We start from the raw sequence: 25,134 nt of genomic DNA, 5'->3' as shown, positions 1-25,134 counted from the left end.
GGGATGAACACCTTGAAAATAAAAATAATAAATAAATAAATAAATTGATGAATCATATATGTTTGTTCTCATCTCGTACAAAAAATTGAATAATGAGTTTTTCTTCTGGTTAACATAGAATATTCAGATTATTTAATTCTTTGTGTATATGAGCAAAAGTCAAAGTATATTATATTTTGTTTTGTTTTTAGGAAAATCTATTTCATATTTGAGAACGAATTAGATGAGTAGTAGATATATAGACCGTACACGTACGTGTGACAAGGAGATATATTTTGTGGAGGAAATGAATGAAAAATTAGACAATTAATTTTGATCATACAAACTGTCTCCCACGAAATGTTTGTTACATTTCGCGATAATGCACTACATGATTTTCCTTTGCCCGAAAGACCCATATACCAGACAGAGCCTACCATATTTAGTTTGCGTTCCTTTTATATATATTAATCTATCGGCTATGTATTGCGTATTTATATAATATTTTTAAAAAAATTTGTATATACACTACAACAAAAACATTGAAAGATTACGGTGAAAAAACGTAGTTAATTGAAGTTATAAAATCGATGTTAAACATTATGTAGTTAAAAGTGCGGTCATAGACTACGATTTTAAACCGTAGTCTTCTGTCGTAAAAGACTATGGTTTTAAACCGTAGTCCTATGTCGTAAAAGACTACGGTGAAAAAACGTAGTTAATTGGAGTTGTAAAACCGATGTTAAACGCTATGTAGTTAAAAATGCGGTCATAGACTACGGTTTTAAACCGTAGACTTTTGTCGTAAAAGACTACGGTTTTAAACATACAATAGACAACGTTTTTTCACACTTGTCTTTTGTCAACTAAAAATAAAAAAAAATTAATAAAAAATTAATATACAATTATTCAATATTTATAAAGTGCACAAAATTCAAAAATAAAATTTATTATAAAATATTTTAGTATCACAATGACTAAAAATTTAAAAATTAAAATTTGAATCTCTATGGTTTCATGGGAACGGTTAGCATCTTTCAAAGGCGAAAGAGAGCACCTCCGGAACCATTTCCAAGCCTAACTCATCACTCTCACCACCATATTTGAATTCCCATCCTCCAACTTTGAGTTCTGACGGATCGAACATAACTTGAATCTATTCACCATCCAGGGCTGTCAGTTTTCCTGTTTTATCAACCAAAAATATAGTCAGACAGAATTTTGATGGAGTTCAAACAAAGGTGTTCAGTCCAGACTATTCTGGCCGATTCACATACTTACAAGTCCTATATATACACAACGAAAATGACTCAGAGCTCTGATACATTTGAAATTACTTCAAGTCAAGTTTGACAGAAAAAATTATTTTTCCTGGGCCACAAAATTGAATCATAATTCAATCTTATGCTTAATTTTTTAGGCTTAAAACTACATAACAATAAATGATGAAAAGGAAATTCAGAAACCAATATTCCAATTTGGAAAAAGTACTAAGTTAGTCGGTGGATGAAACAGGAAGCCTAAACCAATCCTAAAAAGTATCATACTAAAAGCATATTGTCTCTAAACTATTCCAGAAACAAAATCATAGGAAGACAACGCAAGGTACTTAAAGCATTCAAAAATGCATTGTAGCAAATTTGACTGAAACTAATATATGAAAATATGAACAGCTTACAGTATAACTTGAATATAATTTGGCTTTGCTGTATTCACTTTCCATTGTTTTGATTATTACAAAATCCTAGAATAGGCCTTCTTTAAAGTCCAAATCAACCTATCATTCACATCCTATTTCAAGTTAAGATTATGTCTCACCTTTTTCGGCCGGCAAAACCAATTCACAGAAGCAGGAGTCAATTTGAAGAACCAAACTTTATAAAAAGCCATTATCAAACTCGACCTGGAAGCGCTCACTATGCTATCAAGGCTTTGGATTAGAAAAACTGGCAAGCCCCCGAAGCAGTTTCACAACATCAGCAGTGTCATCAAGATAATATTTAGCCTTTCTTCGCTTCTTCCCAACAGTGCAAGCAAATATTTCTGGAGCTACAGGAAGGGTTGGATTAGAAACTGTTCTTAGTATGCTCTCAAGACAATATGTATATAGAATATGGCAACCAGAGGCAAAAAATATTCAGACCCTCATCTGAGAAGCATAACTCCTATAAAAATCAAAAGGTATCACCTACCTCAAGGTTTGTGCATTATACCTATAAGAATCATAGAATATTTGGAAAATATTTGCACTGCAGTGAAGTGATAATCAAGTTCTTCTAGTATGATTAAGTATTTAGAACGAGCAAGAAAATAACTTCTGAATTCATGTGGCCTTTACAAGACACAATAATAGGCCTATGTTGACAGGGCGTAAGAAACTAACAAGTAAATAGCTAATCATACACAAGATAAACGGAAAACTAGCATTGATATAGATAGTTTTGGAAAAGATAAGGTTGATTTCAGAAACTAGCATTGATATAGATAATTTTTAGATATCAACAAAATCTTGGTATGAAGTGGCCATTCAGAAAAATATTGGGTGGTACCTCTTTCAATGCGAGTATGATTTCAGTAAGGAAATAACCAGTAATTTCTTGCCTTCTCTGTTCAGATCCATCTTGTTGGTACGCATGCAAAACCTTTGAAATACCCAAAAGATAGTCTTCATATAGTACATATTAGCTTCTGATGTAAGAAGAAGCCTAACATAAACTAACCAGTGTCCCTGTTACCTAAGAGCCATGGATGATCAAGGATCTTATTGAAGGAGAATTCATGTAGCTTCTTAACATTCTTCTAATCGTTGATTGTATCCAGGATTAGTTGTCAATGCCTGCTTTAAGCCTGAAAATGCCAGTAAAATCTTGAGTTTCTTGTTCATCCCAATGTTACATTGACTATTCATTTCTAGAGCATGTACGATTTTGTGTTCTTTGTTCTGCACAAGAAAACAGGAATTAGAAAAAAGTTTCTATTCACCTAAAAGTTTGTGTTATCGCCAGTTGCAGAGAACAGAGCATGCAACTAATGATAGGACAATGAAAATCAGAAAATGCAAATATAATCAACCACGTTGAAACTCTCACCTTGCAGTTCATACAAGTTAAACATCCATAACTTGAAAGCAGTATGGCTGACTGATTGATTATGCCATTTTTCGATCCCAGATATTCATTTTCAATCAGCCTGCATGCATGAAAATTATTTAAACTGAGAAACAAAAATAGTTGTTTCCTCTATTTTCTAGAAGGATTACCACCATATCCATAATCCTCACTGGCTTAATAAAGGTAGGAAAGTTACAATGTCTACATCAAACAACCATACCTATCATATTCAATATTTTCTTCTGGATCAACTTTAAGGTTATTTGAACTTTCAAAAGCCAGCAGATATGCCACACCAACCTGAGAAGCACGTAATCCAATAGAGATACTAAATTAATTTTAACCAAAGCCTTACAACTCTGTCACGACAACAAATAAGTCAACAAACTAATTAGGTAAGCTGAATGATCATGTAGGCGGTCGGCCAAAAAAGAGAAGCATGCTAACAGCTGCAAAAGAGCTAAGCCCTGAAATGTCTAGCCCCTCAGCACCATAAATAAATCCAATACCCTGTAAAATCATAAGAGAGAGAGTCCTGTACTGAGAGATAACAATACAGCTATACAAACAACATGAAATAACGCATTGATGTGTTACAAAAATAAATGATGAGCTCTTTAAAATACAGAAGAACTGAGGTTGAGTTAAATTGAATATAGACATTTCAACTCATTCACCAGCACAAAGATGACATATATGGTTCACTACAACTCTGATATTATTCGTTGAGAAAAGTGATTACCCAATAAAGCAAAATCAGAATGAGTGGATTAACATCGTGCTCATCTCTAGTGCACCAAGATCTTTCCATCGTTCAGTAAAATTAATCTATAGTCAAAATCCTGAATCAAATGTGTACGAATAAAGGGAAAAATATATACCCATTTAACATTTTTGCCACTCTTCTGTAAAGTATAAAGAGCTCCTCTAGCATAATTTCCCCAGTTACATTCTTCCCCAGGACCAGGACCATTTTGTTGGCCTGAATTATTTAAATTGATTTACATTAAAGGTAACAATAGAGAAACAGATGTAAATTACTATAATTTCAACTCAACAGAAGAGAGTAGGGAAGAAAAAGTTTGTGGAACTACATATTCCAATCATTATCATGTGTCGTAGTACCAGTTATTAAGTGTTTTTCAGTTGATGAGAGGTTTCTTGACTAGGTAGCTGAATTTGAACAATGATAGGCTCTTTTAGATGTAAAGGGCATATATTTCGGAATGCATAAATGAACATAGGAATAGGTTCAAGAAAAAATGATTGACATCATAAAAACGGAAGTTATATAACATTAGATGTCGTGGTGAATTATCCACAATGAGCTGGAAAATTTTCCTTTTCAAGTACTATTAGCATCAAATCATATGTGTTGATCATTACCAGAACCTAACTTCGCCTTTGAACTGACCTGATATCACAACCTACAAAAAGACATTTTCTTAATCTGTCATCAGGCAATGTACTGAGGAAATCATGTTCATGTCAATGAAATATCTGAAACATATTCGTTAAACCAACAATACTGACGTATAAAGTTCGAAAATATAAATATAAATGATTTTTATACTCTTATCTAGACTTGAAAATTATCAATCTTTATAATCCATAATTCAATATCAAATGTAAATAAGGATATTGAACACTGTATTATGTAAAGAAGATTGAATAAAAATGTTTTAACGACAGTTGAATAATTGAATCAATGCTCATTACATTATAAATTCGAAATATTATGTAAAAGGTCAAGCATGGCCATAATCAAGTTCGAGGAGTCCACTCCTCGTGACTGGCATGTCTCAGCAGAACCCCATTCCCTGCCACTATACATGAGCAAAAGGCATATGAACTAAGCTAAATAACTAGAACAAATCCTGAATCAAGGTGTTAATTTTCATTTTTATTTTATTTTTAACATTTTGGTTTTAGAATCCACCCACAAACGGTGTTCTATAAACCCACAATAAAAAAGATTCCAAAATTGGCATACAATGCACTTCCAAGGCACAAACGGTGTGTCCATAAACTCCTTTATCAACACAACCATAAAAACTTGGAGAATCAAGGTAGAGTCATTTTGGTGAAAAATAAGATGGAAATCACAGATGAACCGGGTCCGTTCACAAAATATTGAACTGCCAGCATTTGTTTTATAGTATTGTATCTTCAAAACATGTAAATAAATTCACATTATCAAACTAACATCATATTAAAATTGCTAACTACGATAACTTTACTTTTTTAAAATAAATAAATAAAATCAAGTGCGATTATCATAAACCAAGAAGGTTGAGTATGATTTTCATTCTCAATCATGAAATATCGAACACCAAGAAATTAAGAAGGTTGAGTATGATTTTCATTTATCAACACAACCACAAAAACTTGGAGGGCCAAGAGAGAAACCATACACTAAATTATAAATCAAAATAACGTTTATGTTTAAAACAGAGAATGCAACAATACCTTTTTCACCTTAAAACCTCAACTACAGATTCTTCGATGGGATTTCCAAATGGCAGCAGAAACTTAAAATCGAAAAGCGATGGAAAATGACTGAGAAAGAAGTTCGACCCGATTAATTCTTAGAATCGATTACAACGAAGGGGGAGAAACTTAGAATCAAAAGCGCTGTAATCGATTTAAGAAAAGGACTGAAACTTAGAATCGATTACAGCAAAGGGATAGGAGAAAGAAGAGGGAGAGGAGAAAGAAGATGATAAATGCGATTAGGGCATTACGAGTATCGATCTGTGATTTCCATCGATCTGCAAAAATTTCAAGCCCGCTTTGTAAAAAAAGCCCTGCAAAATAAGCTGCCTTGTAAAAATAAAAAAGTCCCATAGACTACAGTACCAATAACTGTAGTCTATTTATTAAAAAAATGCTCATAGACTACGGTAAAAAAATGCTTATAGACTACGGTACAAAATAATCGTAGTCTATTTATAAAAAAATAAGCTCATAGACTACGGTACAAAAAAACCGTAGTCTATTTATAAAAAAAACACGCTCATAGACTACGGTTCAAAATAACCGTAGTCTATTTATAAAAAAAAGCACGCTCATAGACTACGGTTTTTAAAACCGTAGTTGTAGAACACAAACAACAACGGTTTTTACAAAACTGTAGAGGTATATTTTAAAAAAACGCCCATTAACTACGGTTTCTGTAAAAACCGTAGTTAAATGTAAAAATACTACGGTTTTATTAAAAACCGTAGTCTTTCTAGTGTAGTTTATTACCAAATTTCTTGTAGTGATATTAATGTATCGACACATGTGTTGCATGTTTGTATAATATTTAGTCTGATTTATATTTAAATAGAAAAATTATTGTAGTTATAAAAATTACTGAGAGTCTAAATTGCGATTTGAAATGCTGAAATAATAATAATAATAATAATAATAATAATAATAATAATAATAATAATAATAATAATAGTAAAAATAAAAAGTGTAATATATATACCATAAAAGGACAATTTTGAAAAAGAAAAAAAAGATGGTATCTTCTTTTGTCTCATAGACAAATTATTTATAGATATTAATATTCGAACGCACGCGTTGCGTAACTTAATTTTTCCATTTTTAACTAATAATAATAAAAATAATAATAAATAGTGAATAAAAAAATGACATTTTTGTAAATAAATATTCATAAAAAAAGCCAAAAAATACAGTAAAAATGACATTTTTGTAATTACATAGTCATCAAAGAACAAGAAACATGAGGAAAGTCATACCAACGTACCAAAGTATCTTTCATATTTAATATAGTACTAGTACCCGGACACACGCGATGTGTGCCTTTTATCGTCCATTTTTTAACTGACAATAAAAAAAAAAAAATAAATAATGAAATAAAAAAAAATGACATTTTTGTAAATACATATCCATAAAATGACCAAAAAAAATACAATGAAAGTGACATTTTTGTAATTACATAGTCATTAAAGGGCAAAAAAACATAAGTAGGTCATACCAAACATACCAAAGTCGTTGCATGATGTTCATTTTTTTAAATTGAAAATAAAAATAAAAATAATAAACACTGAAATAAAACAATGACATTATTATAAATAAATATCTATAGAAAGTCAAAATAAAATAACATTTTGGTAATTAAATATATACTAAAAGACAAATAAATTAAGGGGTTGGTCATACCAACGTACCAACCCCTCAACTTTACCGTTCTATTCACGGTATTACTAATATATGTATAACTTATCACATCTCATCTTCTTCTCATCATATTATTTATCTATATATTAACTATTTATTTTACATCAATCAAATCATTAATTATTTATCTAACATCAATCAAATCATTGAATTCAAATTATTATATTACCCCTTATAAATAATATAATTTTTATTTTATTTATTGTTAAAAGGACAAAATAATCATTTAACATTTTTATATAAAATTTAATCAATCAAATCAAATAAACCATAATCTATCAATCAAATTCAATACAATTTTAACTATCATTTCTTATTTATTTTTTATTATATTATACTACTTATCTATATATTATTTATAACATACCTCAAACTAAACGGTGTCAATAGTATAGATATATAAACATTGTTGGTTATGTAATTAGAGATAATTTCTCATACCTAAAATAATTGAACAAATAATGAAAATGAAAAAATAAAACAAATATGACGTACATAATGTTATTTAATTTGTTATGTTTATGGTAACCAAAATAAGACTGCGAGAAGTAGCACCCATCTACCTATTTTTATTACACTACGAATTTTTTTACGATAACATAATTAAATTGTACACATGCATGCATTGCATATATATTAATGGTCTTCTGAAACAAAAGTAATTTAATAATGTTTTTTTAGGCATCTTGATTCAAATTTGGATATCATGTTTTCAAATAAATTTAAAATGATGTATCTATTGATACAAATATGATTTCATTAAACTTGTATTAATAGTTTCCGGAAATTTCTTTTGAAATAACTAATAAAATTTACATGAAACCACCTCAAATTGATACAAAAATCTTTTCACCGAATGATTTTCGAATTTCAGTTACTTTTTGTAAGCCTCAATTATTGATATTGAGTGTGTTTGTTATATTCGTGATATCTTTGATATATAATATATATCTCATTTTTCCAATGATGTCTTCCTCATATTCATTTTTATCTTTTGTGCTCTTTTTATCATCTTGATAGTATTGGATGGAATTTGTCATTTTAATAATATGGATTTTTGTTTTGGATTTTTATAATTCTACAATGATTTATCAATAGTTTAATTTATAATACGCATTGCATGACTATTTTTTTGAGTTTCAATCTCTTTTCCTACTTTGATATTTTGAAAAAAAATATTATTTCATTGTTATATAGAGTCATGTCCTTCACCTATTTGATGGGACTATTTTTTGTACAAGCTTCACCTCATAGGTTAGTTTGATTTATTCTTCACTTCACATGCATTCACATATTTAAGTAGTATATAAAGTTTGCTTTATTCTTCACTTCACATGCATTCACATATTTAAGTAGTAATAATAATAATAAAATAATAATATGTTAATTTTCTAAGGGTCTAAACATGTCGTATATATGATATATCTCTTTATATATTAAATAAGAAATTTTTAATCACTCAACTTGCAGCAAAAAAAATTGCAAAACATATTTTATTTTATTATATTTTTATTGTACTTAAATTCAAATGGAACAAATAAATTAGATAAAGAGATTTTTATAAAGTTAGACAAATTATCGTATCCACGGGATCACACCAAACTATTGCCTGTCCAGAGAAGTCGCTACAATTTTCAATTCTAAATAAAGGTGAAAGCAGAACAAAATAGTTTGGAACTTGGAAATTAAAATTCCTAGTCCAGTTTCTAATAATTTTGGTTACGATTTGAATTAAAATTTTAAATTTTAATTGAAAAAAACTATATAATTTATTCTGACAAGTATGCTGTAAAATGATTTGAATACGCAGTATTTTAAAATAAATAAATAAAATAGCTTCAAAAAAATAAATAAATAAAATAAAATAAGTTTTTAAATTCAATTTAAATAGTTTATATAACTATATAATTTAAAAAATCCATATGCTAGGCGATCTTAAACTTTTAGATCTAACAGTAACAACATGTAAAAACATTTACCAATTATTCTGTAAAACTATATCTAGAGAACTTTTTTTAAAAAAAAAATTCAAAATAATTTTACAAAAATATAGTCCAAACTCCAAACACATACTTTAAATTTTTTCACTTAACCGTTTGGTAGAAAATGAGATAACTAAACGATTAATAAATTGATTGATAGTGGTTAATAGGCTCCGTTTGGTACCATTATTAATCATCTATTGTTGTGTTTACTTGCTATGATAAGTATAGAATTATATTAATAATCGTAAGCAATCACATGTTTAGGACCCGTATTAACTCATAAAGCTCATTCATAGCTACTAATTTAAAATTTAAACCTTGATGATTTATCACAAATAAATGGTGTGATAAATAATCATCATGTTTCTAATTGAAAAAAATTACACTAATATCCTTAATACTTTCCAAAAAAATAATATATGAAAATCTCATTTAAAAAATTATATAACATGTATATAAATTTCAAATACTTTAAGATATATTAATACATTTCATTTAATTTAAATATACGAAAGGTCCATTTAAAAATTATATAAATAAAAAAAATTATAATAATTTAATATATGATTAATACATTTCATTAGAATTTATGATTATTCATGGGGAATTTTTTTTAACTCAATTTATTAATTTTTTTAAAAAATAAATAATATTTATACTCAATAGTTTTGGTCAATTAAAATAATTTATATGTGTATTAATAATAATTTAAATTTTTCAATAAAAATCACAATCTCAATTTTACAAATAAAAACTAAAAATAAGATTATATATTATACACAAATGACAAAATTGTAACTCGTCATTTAATCATAGTATCAATCACAAAATTGATCTATTAAAGTAAACATGTGAATGTTTATGCATAATTATTCAATATCCTATAAAATTAGTTTAATAGTTTTAATATTATTTATCTATATATAATTAATCTCACTAAGTAAACAATGTATAAAATTATCATGTTTAATCATGTGTTCTTCTCATCATATTATTTATTCATCCATTAATTACAATTTTACATCAATCAAATCATTAATTATTTATCTTACATCAATCAAATCATTGAATTTACATTACTATATTACCCCTTATAAATAATATTATTTATATTTTTTATTGTTAAAAGGATAAAAAAGTAATTTATTATTTTCATATAAAATTTAATCAATCACATCAAATAAACAATAATATATCAATCAAATCAAATAATATATTCACTATCATTTCTTATTTTTTTTATTACATTACATTACATTACTTATTTATATATTATTTATCTCATCAACCATACCAAACTGAACTCATATATGGGGTACTTGTTTAAATGAAATCCTAATTATTTTATAGAGCCCGTTGGGTTAAGCTAATCTTAAATAGTTTGCTAGTTTTTAGAGCTTGTAATTATAAACTTTTACATCTTTACTAAGAATATGAGTTATTTTGAACAGTTTATGAATGTAAGCAAACAAATACGTAGGGACATATATATTTTTACATGAACAGGACGGTCTCACAAATTTAATCAATGAAAATGTGAGATAGGAGTTTTTATGTTCATTCGCTATGAATAAACCACAAAATCTAATATAGATTTTCCGGTCACAGAGAAAAAAAAACTTCCAGGAAATTCATTTGAAGACTTAGTTAAGATTCTCCATTTTAATAATTTCCCTTCGCTTCCTACAAGTTTCCCATGAGAAAGTAATATATTACTATCTTCTTTTCAAAGGTAGACCAACATCATTATCTACTGGGAAATTTCATTTTAATGAAAATTATATATATACATATTATGTACATACCACAATATAACACAATCCTGCTTCCATCAAACATGCATATATATATTTCTCTATTCGTGTTTTCACATAAAGCACATTTCAAAAATGAATTTTGTATTTTATATTTATTTAATAATGATGTCAGTATAAAATATAGATAGTGCATTTAATAATATATGACATCTCAATGTTTGAGACGGATGAATTATTAATCTATATGTTAGTTAGGACTTAGGAGTACTTTTGTAAGGCAAGGTTGGGTTGTGTGGTATAGTTTGCAAGCCTAAACTTTCGGTTTAATTAGAGATTAGATTTAAGTTATTATTTGAGTTGAGTTGGATTGAATCATTATCACAACTCACTCAAAATCTTTCTAAACCTTCTCCTTTTGCTTTGGAAGCTCCACTTGCAAGCCTAACTTTCGGTTAATTTTTGTCCTCCAAGTGCTAATCAAACAGAACACATATATTAGAACATAAACGTTTGCAAGACCATCTTGATTTGGTTTTGAAGTATCGATTCCATTATTCTTGTCTATTATTGTAATATGGACCGCGCTTTTTTTTTTCTTCATGAAAGCTATTTGTTTTTTTAAAAAATAATGATGATAATAATTATCACAAAAACTTGTTCAGTTTTATGAGTCAATTTTGTGAAATTTTTTTTATTGAATCCGACTTATTGAAAAGTATTATTTTTTATGTTAAAAATATTACTTTTCATTGTACATATAAACATGATCGATCATTCTCACGAACATAAATTCGTCATACCCTTTTACAAAAACTCACTTATTGACCTCCTAATATTTCTATTTATAACTTATAAGATTTTAATTTAAAATTTAATATTCTTGGCCTATATCTTTCTCATAAAGTAAATGATGTCCACCCGCGATTTGGCTTCTTCCTAAATTTCAAATGTTGATGGATCGAGTTTGGGTACGATGAGTGGACAACATATCAAAAAATATATATATATATATATATATATACAATTTTGCTATATTGTCCACCCATCGTGCATCCAGTGTCACCTCATGATGAACACATTAGATGAGCATCGTATAGGTGGACAACATAGCAAAACTTTATATATATATGCCTTGTTTATTTTTTACTGCTAAGGGAAAATTTTACCCACAAAGTTAAAAGCAAACACTATAATTTATTTCATTTCTCATTTCCCCAAAATATGTCTCTACTATCATAACATCTCCAAATATAATCATCCTCTTTTGTTTTCCTTTTCGAATAAAACGTAAGTATACATTAAGTTGAATTGTCATATAGTTGAATAAAACGTAAGTATACATTAAGTTGAATTGTCATACAGTTGAATTGTCATACTGAGCTTGCTTAGTGTAGTTTACCCGCTAGCTTAGTATAGTTTACCCGCTAGCGTAGTTTGCAGACTATTATTGCATTACTCCGAGGATTTACTCAGTGCAAACTATTATTGAGTTAGTTCGAGGATTTATCCAATGCGCATCATAAGGTAACAGTTGCAGGTTTTCACATGAAAAAAAAAGAAGAAGAAAAAAAAAGAAAAGAGATTACATTCGGAATTACAGAAGACGGTGGAATGATTCGATCGGCAAAATCAGACAACACATGAACAACCTCATTTGCCAATGTTTTAGGAAAACAAAAGATATAGATTGAATATCCATTGCAAATATAATCATCATTTGATCTTGAACTTTTGCACCTTAATCAAATAGAACATGGTTAGGAATGAGCTTTGAACGTCCATTTGCCACACACCAACAGAAAGTACGTTTTTCCAGTTTGTCCAAAAAACAACCATTTAAAGCACAAAAGCGGTTTACTTTTAACATATTCGTCCCAGTTATGCAATTCATTACATGTTTATTATGATTTACTTTGGAATAAAAAGCTCATAATCTTGAGATGAGGAGCGGACTAGTGGCTTCGACACTTTCCTCCTCCGAGAAGGCGACAAGGGGGACTCTTTCTAAACCACCAAGCCTCTCCATTAGATGCCTTTGACAAAATTCAGCAGCCATAATCCCTGCAGAATACGCCCCATGTACTGAACCTTGATGATCCATACTCACCGCTTCGCCTCCAAAGAAAAGATTTCCAACTGTTGCACGAAGACGATCATATATATCTTCCGAATTCCCAACTGCGTCATAAGAGTAACATCCTAGAGTATTGGGATCTGTTCCCCAGCGTGATACAAGATACTGGACCTGTGACAGGACGAGCAAATAAATAGCAATGTCAAAGAACATGGAGCAACTAGTCTCAATTAATATAAAGAAATAGCAATGGCATTGTATCATGCATGTAACAAAAGGTATCTACCAAATTCTATTCAATGTATTCAAATGGAAATGACAAATTTCAATTCTCTCGGGTCCTCCCGTTTTGCAAGCATAACATAAAACTTTGAGGTTGTGGTCATATAGGCAGCTAGCTATAGTAAGGTGAAGGGTTATAGTTATGCCTTTTTAAATAGGCAAGATAATTCAATATAAAAGTATCTTGTCCCCATCTCGATGGCTTTTGTCCACTCTTTTTATAAAAAGAAATCTGTGTCAAACTCTTCACCAGCGCATATCGAATTATCGAAACATATCTCTCTAGCTTAACCATGTGGCATGAGGCGCCTGATCAACAAAACATGTTCCTCTAGGGCCTCATGAGAAATAAGGAGAGAAGCCTACCAGAAGTAGTACTGGTCATCCATCATAGGCAGCTAGCTATAGTAAGGTGAAGGGTTATAGTTATGCCAACTTCATCTGGAACCGATTTTATTTACGAGGGAAACGAAATATATAGAATATAATTACATACAGCAAAGAAAACCCCATAGCTATGAAACACGTGCTAAATGATGTGACCAGATAATTAGTAAATCGATAATCTTACAGGTTCAGTTGCATCGGGAAACATGCGCTTCAGCTGTAACATTACTAAATCTGCTGCAGCCTCATCTGACAATTTCTCCAGGTCAAATGCGAGAGCTCCAGCTGCCATAAAGACAAGGACGGGGTGACCAGTTGCCTTGTGAAGATTGAGAAAATAACCACAGGAATAAGAAGTCGGTGCAACAACGCCCAAGAATTCCACATTCGGCCAAAACACATGGTCAAAACGTAATGCAATCTTATTCTCATTTCCTATTCCAAGATCTGCTATTGCAGAGAGTTTCCACTCAGGCAGCTTAGGCTCAAACTCAATTAAGTTGGATTTTAGAATCCCAAGAGGCACAGTGATTATTGCAGCATCCGCAACAAAGTTTCTTCCGTCTTCAATGGTAACCACAACCTTATTATACCCATTGATGATCCTTTTAACCCTGTATTTCATGATTAAAAACATGAACACAAAGATCAAAAGAAACAAGAAAAGAAAACAGCAGATGAATGAAATGAAATAGACCTTAACAAAATGTGAATCTTAGCTAAAATACTACAAGAAAATGGATAAAATTTAAATTATCTTTTCAACTCAACCAGAGTAACCAGAAAACAGCAAAAGCTTTTCCTGGCACAATTTGGGTTAAACAAAACTTGCTAAAACCTAAAAGCTTGCATATGCAAAATAAATGTTGAGTGATGAGCGATGCCAAACCATGCTATCCTTCACCATGCAGCACCACCCTCTTACTTACACAAACAATTTAGCTAGAAAAGATTGACCCAATTTGATGTATATGGTAAATTTGTAATCATGCATCTTCCTTTTCAGTTTCGCTCTCAAAAAATAAAAAGGCACCAAAGAAAATACAGGCACAATTTTACGTTAAAAATGTTAGCTTGCACTTTTATCTACATAGACACAGTTAGACCATCATAATTTAGCTCCTTGCTACCTGAATAGTAAAGGTATTTCATGCTCAATCAAGCAGTTTTAGATAGTAATAATGCCATTAACAAATAGGAGCTTACTTCTGACTGACTCTACACCATTCAGTTTAAGAGCAAACATACCGGTGATTTAGGCGTATATCAATATCTCTTGACAGGACTTTTACCACTGGGTCGTATCCTTGAACCATAAGCCCATGACCACCAGAAAGTACTTCCTCCTGAAGCAGAATAGAAACAAACACATAAGCAAACTGCAGTGAAACAGATGGTAGTCACCCTTGATCTGGACAAGTCCATTCAACCTAACAGATCAGTCACTCCTACGTAACAAAGATATGTACTGAGGTTTCTGAGCATACTTTTTACAGAAACATTACCTTCCGAATTAAATTTTTTTTAAAGAGTGATCAAAATCATAAAAAATATCTGGTCGCAAAATAAAGGTGTGACATTAGCGACAACATAAATGTGTCTAAAATACAGGAATTTGGTGAAAACTGTAGGTCATAATAAATGTGTCTAAAATAAAGGAATTTGGTTTGACAGTAACAAGACAAACAGCACATATGCATAACCACCTTCTGCAGAAACACAATCACTTTGAACAAACCAAATGGAACAAATTAAAAGGCATGATAAGATTGAAATAAAAGGAGAATATAAACTTACCTGATCCCAGGCTTTCAAAGATATCATATCTGCATCTGCAGCAAACCAAGCCTCCATTCTACATATGTACCATTGCAATACTTCATGTGCAAGGCCTTCTAGTCTAATGGCATACAAGTTACACTGTTGAGCACTCATTCTGCGTCTTGAAGATTAATCTGAAGAGAAAATAAGTTTTATCTAACTATAAGATGTACCTGAACTCTGGATGCCTATCCAACACGATTGATATGGCTTGCCTAACGGACATGTCATTGCTCTGTTCTTTCCTCACTTTATCGGTCTAGAATTCACAAAAAAATATATTGAGTATGCTTGTTCCTTACAGAAATCAGTCAGTAAGTGAATAAAAATTTAAAAGTTGAAGACTCTACCTCCTCAAGGATTTTCTTGAATGTGTCTCCAACTTCAATAACTGTATTTCGGGGAACTTGATGACCATTCCCATCAAAGAGTGCATAACTAAAGGGAACAAATCACAAATCAAAGCCATTACTAGGAAACTGTAACACAGAAATTATGAATAATTCTCAAAAGAAGCATTGAGAAACAGCATACTACTTGTGCAAAAGTAAAAAGAAGATTGTAGAATCAATTCATCTCTGCCAAATGAAAAAAAAAAAAAAAGGACGAAGAAAAAAGAGAAGAAAAAAAAAATAGTGTTCACAGATGCAATAATTGGAATAATCAAATGCATTTGTCAAATTAACAGCGTCTCAAGTTACTTATTAAATCAAATATGTTTGACAAGGCAAGAGTAATTTCAAGTTTTCAGCGATAGTTATAAATGTTCTACATGAATAAGCAGTTATATTTATATTTATATTTAGTTGTAAATATGTAGACCAACTTCATACCTTTCCAAATCGTGGTCATAAAGAATTGAGTCCTCGCCACTTGTCCGATACAATTTAAGGCCCAAACGGCGTATAATTGGGGACAGAGGATTCTCATTGCAGACTCCATGTAACCTAAGTATAGTTTGAGCAAAAGTAGAAACAACTCAAAAAATATTATAATTATAATAATTAGCAAAATGCAAAGCCCTGACACAATTAAATACCAGGTAAAATTATATTATATATATTTGGCCTTGCTAGGTATGCATTTTTATAAGTTTAAGATCCCATTCTCCTTTTTTTTCCTGGCTACACTCACAAAAGGAATGGCTTTATTAACCAGTAATTTTGTACCCCAACGAGTGCAGAGTTTTTAAAGTTTCAAATTTTTTAAAAATAAATTTAACACAAGCTAAGGTCATGTCCTCAGGTATAGCATAAATGAATGGCTTATTGGCATAATTTTAATGAAACATACAACTGTTAGCATCATGGAAACGAAACATTCTCTATAACTATCACATTTATCTTTATGACATGCATAAGAAAGGTTTTTACTGAAGGGAAATCTGGACAATTGATGAAGGGTTTTACTTTGGAATTTAAAATGCATTACATCGATGATCGGACAACCTTTTATTTCTTTTTCACCTTTTTCCTATCATTTTCCTTGGAAACAGGTAGGGTCTCAACATGAATGTAAAAGAGGTAAACACATAGGCAAGAGAATCAACAAATATGTTGCCATTTAGGGGAAGAATTCTTAATCTTTAGGGGAAAAAAATTATTAGAAACTAAAACTTTCACTTGCCAGGAAGCACCCATGTCAATAGGGTAACCAAATGAGTAATCAGTGCGAATACGCCCGCCAATTCTATCTTGTGACTCCAGCAATGTCACCTAGAATAAAGATTGGTTCCACGTGAATAGAGAAAGCTACGAAAAAATCGAATGGTCCATTGTTAAAGGAAGATATCTTTACGCATAACTTTGATAATATACCTTAATACATGCATTGTGAAGCATGCGCGCTGCAGCAATCCCTGATATACCCCCACCAATAACAATGACTGAAGGCAGTGGACTTTGCTGTGTCTCAACATAAGCAGCATATGAACCTAATCACAAGATAAAAATGGATCGGATTGCTAGTCAGAAGAAACTAGTACCAGAGGCATAGGTTACACTTCTTGATACTGGAACCACATTAACTCCTCTCTGCTAACAATCATAGCATTAATTTTAGGAAGAAAATATCACAGCCAAACAGTTGCATGGCAGCCAGATCGTACTGAAAACCCATACCCCAGGCTACTATGTCATAGAGAGGGTTGGAAGCATGGTATGATAACCACTAAAATCATGGGGGGGGGGGGGGGGGGGGGGAAACATGCATACAAAACTGGCCATTTCAACTTAATAAATACAAAACCTACAAGAATGCCACCTGAGGCACAGGCAATGCATGAACCAAAGGATCGGTGAGAAATGAATTGAAATGCATGGTGTAACAAAAAAATTTTGGCCTTTGTTCTGATCCATTTCCAAAAAGAGTTTTCTATCCTTAAAAGTAAAACAAAAATTTACTATATAATCGTCATTCTATTTTTCCAAACCATATTTTCACATCTCCCACAAAAATCTTTCAACTTTTCCTTACCCAAAAAAAACCCATTATAACTATGTTATAATATAATCTCAAGCACTATAATTGAAAGGTTTTATAATAGTTTTATTATACAGTCAACACTTTTGAAGAATTTCTTTATTAATCAGTTGATGGTCAATGACTCAGCGTCAGCACAAATCAATAATTATGTAAGAAGTTCATGACGATATTAGGCATCCAAATTGGGTTGTCATTTAGTCTTTTTGTCTAAGAGTGATTGGAAGAATTTCTTCTCTCTCAATTGTACATTTTAAATTTGTTAAAAATATTTTTTAATCAACAACTTTTGAATAATTTTGAACGCAAGTAGACAGGCACTTCTTCCCAAAAGGCAACAACAGGCACTTAAAAGATATACAAAAACATTAATCAACAATCATTCATTCAGTACCCACCAAATCATTTAATACAACATACAGAATATCCATCCGAATTATATAAAAAAAAATGTCTGGCCACGTTGACAGCTCTAAATTTGATATTTAAAAGCAACAATGTGGTCCCGACCACATGAATCGCAACTTCGCAATTACCAGTTCGGGTTCGGCCAAAATTGCAATACAAGAAAGCTAAATTACTCGAAAAACAGAGGACCAAACATGAAAAACTTTCAGAACAATATACTTATCTCATAAAATCCTTCCGCAGAGCATTAGCGATTGAAAAAAGAAAATAACATATCAAGAATTAACAGTGGATCGTAAAGATAGACCTTTTACCTAAGCCTTCAATTCCCAGTCATCAGCACCAATTAAAGGCAACGTGAACAACACTTCGAACATATAAAAAAATCACTAGTACCCATACAAACCAGAATTAAAAAAGATCAGACACTAACCGTCGTGAAACTCATCTGTGAGCAAATCATCACCATAGCCGAACCCCATTATCCAAAAATCGACTGAATTTATCACCACTAGTCCTCCGAAACTCAATAATTCCAATCGAACACTAAAAACGAAGGAGGTTCAAAATCTAATCCGATTTCCGAAAAATTACGGTTGTATAGGAACAGGAAAATTTGATATCAATTGGGAGGAATGGAAGAGAAGGAACAGCATAAGGCCAGCAATGAAGCGGCTGAGGTTGGAAGAACAAAGCAGCTTATCCTCAAAACAGATCATAATCACAGCATTCACAATAACTTTGATTCGACGCGACGATGATTTTCCGTAGCGTATATCGATTCCCCGTCAATCCAATCGATCGAATTTCCCTCGGTTGCATAGATCGATACCAGTCTCAAACCCTAACAATCTCTCTCTTTTTCCTCTGGATTCAATTCAGTTTCTTTATAGATTGATTAATCTGCCGCAAAATGGAACGTTAATTAGAGAGAGAGAGAGAGAGACGTGCTTCGGTTGGATCAAGAATATGCATGAATCCTTTCCTTTTATTTTAGTTTTTGGGGGCAAACTGGGGATTTCGTGTTCTGCTACTTGCGTGACAAAATTCTTTTTGGTCCTTGAGCTTTTACGAAATTTCAAAATCATTTTTTATTTTCTTTAATTCAATGAATGGTAATCAAATTCATTTTCTTTTGCTCGAATATATTTTATTTTAACGATACATATTTAAAAACATGATTGTTTTTTAAAGATAATTTTTTTTTTACTAATTACGCATGTTAGTACGAGGGACAAAATGCATTTTACTCAGAATAGTCGTAACCATATTACAATATTTTACAAAAGAGTATAATCAAGCATCATTATTTTATTTAAAAATATTGATTTTATCATTTCAGTAGCACGAGCCAAGTAAGAAAATAGCAACCGATGGATACTTTGCTTATAAAATAAAAATATCAAGTGTTTGGGAGATAAAAAAAATTCTAGGTACAGTTAAGGGGTCAATTTGTAATATTCCCTATTTGAGTGCTATATCGTCGTGGTGCTTGCTAGGAAGTCCAAAGTGATTTGAATTGGGTATATTATATTTTAAGGAGGCGGCGGCGCTTTGTCGACCGTGGGTGTTATTGCATAAAAGGAGGAGAAAAAGTAGCGTGTAGTTTATGTTTATTAATTAGTTAATAATAATAATTTATCATTCCTTATATAATAGTTAAGTTCCTTATAAGAAGAACACTGACGTTTTTTCCGAACTTGTCCTTAGTTAATATACGTAAATTTGAATTTATTCGTATATATTTTTTCAAAAAAATCATGATTAAATTAATTATTGAAAAATAAAAATATATAATTTATATAGAGCATATAGCATTGAATATATCATATTATTTTATTATATGATTATGCTAGTATATTTAAAAATCATTCAGAAACAGTGTAACAATTTGCTAGCATTGAGAAACGACTATAAGACACCGTTCTGTTCATTATCATGTTTTTATTTATACATTAATTATTTATTTTAAATCAATCAAATTATTAATTATTTATCTCACATCAATCAAATCATTGAATTCAAATTACTATATTATTCCTTATAAATAATATAATTTTTATTTTATTTATTATTAAAAGGACAAAATAATCATTTAACATTTTTATATAAAATTTAATCAATCAAATCAAATAAATTATAATCTTACGATCAATTTCAATACTATTTTAACTATCATTTCTTATTTATTTTTTTATTACATTATAATAGTATTCTTCATCTAAGTTTCGTAATTTTGAACGATCCTCTTGTTTAAAAGAACAAAAAATTGCTCATTTTTTCTAGTCTTCTAAAAATATTCAATTTTGAGTTACCGTAATGTAAATTAGGTTATATTCTCAAAAAAATATAAGTTAGGTTATATTTCTTTGTTTTGGTTCTTTATTGTTGGAGTGATGTTTTGATACTAGAATTTTGAGTCTAATGTTAAACGTTTTCTTGAAGAAAAAAACTAACATCTTTTGACCAAATCAACATGATTTTTTTGCTCGTGACACATATTATGAATCAATTTCTTGAAACAAATTTTTTATATGATCTGAGTTTAAAAAAAATCATTTTTCATAATACATGTAAGTCGAATTATTTTGTGGGAAAAAAAAAATGGAAAACTGATTTCTAGAATCCAGTCTCGAATATTAGATCGGGTCACCTCTTTCCATTTATTTTGCTGGGCATATACCACATATGTAGTCAAAATAAAGACGTGTTCGGTTTCCCCCGTTCGATCACCAAATCAAATTAGGGCTTGGCTTAACTTAGCTAAGCTATTCACTCCTCCGAATCACTACGATGGAGCTTCCAGCCAAGAGAAAACGCTCCTCCGCTTCCCCTCCGCCACTCCCTTCAGCTGACGCCGTTGATCTCTCCCTCCTCGAAGCCCTCGAGCAAGCCCAGCAGCACAACCCCGTCGAAACCCTCGATCTCAAAACCCTCAAGAAATTCGCCCTCTCCTTCGAACGCCGCCTCAATTCCAACACCGCAGCCCGCCTCAAGTACCCTGACCAACCCGAGAAATTCGCTGACTCAGAAATCGAGCTGCACGACGAGCTCCAGAAGCTCAAAATTCTAGCTGCCGCACCCGAACTCTACCCCGACCTCGTGTCACTCGGCACCGTCAATTCCATCACTGCTCTACTCAACCACGACAATATAGACATTGCCATTGATGCGGTTACCCTCTTGCAGGACCTCACGGATGCTGACGTTATCGAGGATAATGACGAACCGGCGCAGGTGCTCGTGGATGCGTTGATTGAGAATAATGCGGTCGAGTTGTTGGTTCAGAATTTAGCTAGGTTGAATGACTCTGATTTGGACGAATCTTCAGCTATCTATAGTACGTTGTCCACCATCGAGAATCTTATTGAGGTTAAGCCTTCTGTTGCCGAGTTAGTTTGTGAGAAGACAAAGTTGTTGAAGTGGCTTCAGGCGAGGATTAAAGTTCGCGAATTTGATAGTAACAAGCAGTATGCATCGGAAATTTTAGCCATTCTTTTGCAGAATAGTGTTGCTAATCAGAAGAGGTTTGGAGGGATGAATGGGGTGGACACATTATTGCAGGCTGTTGCAATGTATAAATCGAAGGACCCTAAAATGGAGGACGAGGAAGAGATGGTCGAGAATTTGTTTGATTGTTTGTGTTGCTTGCTGATGCCATTGGAGAATAAGGAGAGATTCGTTAAGGCAGAAGGAGTGGAGTTGATGATCATTATCATGAATCAGAAGAAATCGTGTTATGGGTCAGCAATCAGAGCTCTGGATTTTTCCCTCACGAATTATCCTCCTGCCTGTGAGCGGTTTATTGATGTCATGGGTCTAAAGACTGCTTTCCCTGCTTTTATGGGTAAGGCAAGTTCAGTTCCCTTTTCCACACTTGAGAATCTCCTAACCAATTTGGTGAACCTAAAACAATGCCAAGATAGCTTTCAGTAGCGGGGACTAATGATAAAAGTTTTATGATCCAAAGAAATTCAATTATTGATGTAATTGCAGCCCTTCTTGTGGATCATCTGGATGAATTTTCATATAAATTTTCTCGTTTGATTGATTTCATTGATCAAGAAACTGAACTGTGATGGCCTTACACAAGTGAATTTGAGTTGACACACTTGAAAACCAACAGATTGTTAGATAACTTAGCGATCATTCACTTTTCTGCATCTAGAGTCAAATCGTGTTTCTAAAATTGCAATCTTTTACTTGTTAGATACCTTTGAACAAGAAGAACAAGAAAAGGCGATACAAAGAAGAGCTGGAAGAGCGTCTAATTTCGTTGATTGCATCTCTATTTGGTAAGGCAAGTCCCTTCAGGAATCAGTTCTATATCTTCTGCCTCAATGCTGGTGTCAGGAAACTGTGTTTCATATGCATGAAAACCTTGTGTCTATTGCGTTTATTATCGCTTTCCTATTTTATTTTTTTTTAATTTGTGGGTCTCTGAATTGGAACAGAAGATGTTTGAAATCATTCCCTTAAATAATTATGCTTTATTTTTAAATGAAGTAACTTGATTACACATTAGTTATTTTGTTAGCTTCTGTTTCACCTGCGTCCTAGTCTTCTGACAAATTTTTTTGGCTTTTGGTAGAAGCAATTTGTGTGTCTTTTAGGATAATTAATTAGTTATAATAGTTGTTTATGTCATTCATGTGCCAATGCCACTTTCTGTCTTTACCAGGTGGTATTCTAAGGGGTTCCAGAAGGGAAAGATTGCTGAGTAAATTTGTTGAGAATGAGTGTGAAAAAGTAGACAGACTCATGGAACTCTATACACGGTGATTCCACGTGCCCAGGCTTCAGAAGTGGAAATCTAATTCAGTTTCTCCATTCATATTTTATAACTATGATGAGAACCCCTGCGGTTGGTGTTATTTTTTCACCACTTTTATTCTCTTTGAATTTTGTAGATATTCCAACAGAGTGAAAGAGGAGACTGAACGTCTTAACAAGCTTGTACTGGATGATTTTGAGGTTAATCCAATATACTTTTTTATAAGTTAAACACAATTAAACCATGCCATTGAGTCTATTCTAACATTAATAGTGCTGGCAGATTTCTGAGGAAGAGAAGTACAACCAGAAGCTAGACTCTGGACTTTATACACTTCAGGTGTCTCTTCTCACACTTTACTGTAATAGCAATCAAACTTTCTGTTTTTAATTGCTGTGGTTGTGTGACCATCGATTTCTGCAGTTAATTGCTGTTATCCTGGGTCATCTTTGGACTTCTGAGTAAGTCTTACCGCCTAACAAGATGGTGCAAATTGCGTCTTCCTTTGTTGATCCTGTGACCTTTTTCCTGTTTAATTGATGTCCTCCTTTCATAGGCACCCTGGGATGAGAGCAAGAATAGAATTGTTACTAAAGCAGCAGAAGTTAACTAGGAAGGATGTCAAGGATATACTTCAGGTATTAATTAGCTGCTTTTCATTTAATCTTAGAAGTAGCATATTGGTTTGAATATTCCTCTTCCATGCAACATTGCGACAAAAAACCCATTTTCTGGGTCTGCTATTGCTTGATGCATAATTATACTTTGACCATTTCCATTGACATGCTGAAGTTCTACAACCATTTAATATTCGGCAAATAACACTAAGTGGCTATCAATATTTATTTTTTTGTGGCTAAATTCGCAGGAATATCATGATTTTATTGGTGATCTCGATGGGCCGGAAGAGAAGGAGAGAGCACAATCGAAGATCCAAAAATTCATCACATCTTTTACTTAATAGGTGAGTGGAGTTTGAGACAAAAGTCCCTGTACTTGAAAACACGTTATTTGTACTACTTTTGTTCAAGAAACCCAACCTTTTATGGATCCAAATGTTGGTATGCTCTCGCAGGAAGGAAAGGAGCCCTGATTTATGGTACATGTTAGTGACTGTAAAACAATTTTTGAAATGTCAATTTTGAGTTTTGAAGTATTATTATTTAAATATTCATCTGCCTAATTATATCCTGCAAGTAAAATTACACTCTGCTGAGATGTTGCGTTTCAGTAGATTTCCTCTCCTGATGACAGATCCAATCCGGCTTCTAGATACTAAAATATTATTAATTTTGATTTTTAAAAAAATTATAATGATAATACTTTTATTTAAAATAAAAATAAATCAGATAACCAAATCCGAGGTTGTGCTAAATCGATCGGGTTCGATTTGAAAATCATAGCATGGCTCTCTGAGATGAGTATAGTATTTATTTTCGACATTGATTTTAAAAACTAAAATCCTCGATATAATTTCATTTTAATTTCTAAATGTGTATCGTTTGACACTGACCCTGATTTGGATCGAAGAATAATTTTGAGAGCCTCTATCTTTCTCACATTAACCAGAGTACTTCATGAAATATTAGTGAAATTAAAATATAATCCTCAAGTAATTAACTCGCGTCTCAATTACAAATTTACAATCGAAGAGAGGATATGAGATGTTAATTTGCTGTTAATTTTGGAAATTGCTACGTTAAGACATCATCAATAATAAATAAAAAACAAAACAAAAGTAACATTCAATTGTTAGTTTTAATTATCATGGTGGAATGTTGATGTAGATCCATATCCCATAGGTGATGTTCAAGTAATTGATGGATTAGGTGCACAGTTTAACCAATGATATAAGTTTAATTTTGTCTGCCAATATTTTCTTGGA

The 25,134-nt window shown here is 31.7% G+C and overlaps 2 protein-coding genes and 1 long non-coding RNA gene across 11 annotated transcripts; 1 reads left to right on the top strand and 2 right to left on the bottom strand.

Annotated features, from left to right (window-relative positions):
* Positions 1 to 846: 846 nt before the first annotated feature.
* On the bottom strand, positions 847 to 5,902 carry LOC140887397 (uncharacterized). Of its 9 annotated transcripts, none has more exons than XR_012151815.1 (10): positions 5,559 to 5,902; positions 4,476 to 4,516; positions 3,971 to 4,071; positions 3,478 to 3,599; positions 3,310 to 3,389; positions 3,069 to 3,168; positions 2,715 to 2,920; positions 2,529 to 2,621; positions 1,798 to 2,028; positions 847 to 1,164 (listed from the first exon to the last, which is right to left on the bottom strand). It is a non-coding gene; the product is annotated as an uncharacterized lncRNA (long non-coding RNA). The 9 variants fall into 9 exon arrangements; XR_012151816.1 differs by having other exon boundaries at positions 3,537 to 3,599; XR_012151813.1 differs by having other exon boundaries at positions 2,529 to 2,644; positions 3,310 to 3,599.
* A 6,936-nt stretch (positions 5,903 to 12,838) lies between these two features.
* On the bottom strand, positions 12,839 to 19,430 carry LOC140892100 (probable polyamine oxidase 4). The gene is made up of 10 exons (XM_073300847.1): positions 18,909 to 19,430; positions 17,404 to 17,519; positions 17,213 to 17,301; positions 16,420 to 16,533; positions 15,937 to 16,024; positions 15,760 to 15,845; positions 15,563 to 15,665; positions 15,014 to 15,111; positions 13,950 to 14,379; positions 12,839 to 13,267 (listed from the first exon to the last, which is right to left on the bottom strand). The coding sequence occupies exons 1-10, from the start codon at positions 18,955 to 18,957 to the stop codon at positions 12,950 to 12,952; spliced, it is 1,491 nt and encodes a 496-aa protein (XP_073156948.1). The 5' UTR covers positions 18,958 to 19,430; the 3' UTR covers positions 12,839 to 12,949.
* Positions 19,431 to 21,155: 1,725 nt separating this feature from the next.
* On the top strand, positions 21,156 to 24,417 carry LOC140892099 (uncharacterized). The gene is made up of 8 exons (XM_073300846.1): positions 21,156 to 22,327; positions 22,686 to 22,770; positions 23,157 to 23,253; positions 23,386 to 23,449; positions 23,532 to 23,588; positions 23,673 to 23,710; positions 23,806 to 23,887; positions 24,118 to 24,417. Exons 1-8 carry the CDS (start codon positions 21,269 to 21,271, stop codon positions 24,208 to 24,210), a joined length of 1,575 nt encoding a protein of 524 aa, XP_073156947.1. The 5' UTR covers positions 21,156 to 21,268; the 3' UTR covers positions 24,211 to 24,417.
* The last annotated feature ends 717 nt before the right edge of the window (positions 24,418 to 25,134 follow it).

The sequence above is a fragment of the Henckelia pumila genome, chromosome 3, assembly GCF_033568475.1.
Source record: "Henckelia pumila isolate YLH828 chromosome 3, ASM3356847v2, whole genome shotgun sequence".
NCBI lineage: Eukaryota > Viridiplantae > Streptophyta > Magnoliopsida > Lamiales > Gesneriaceae > Henckelia > Henckelia pumila.
This window is presented reverse-complemented; position numbering and strand designations above follow the sequence as displayed.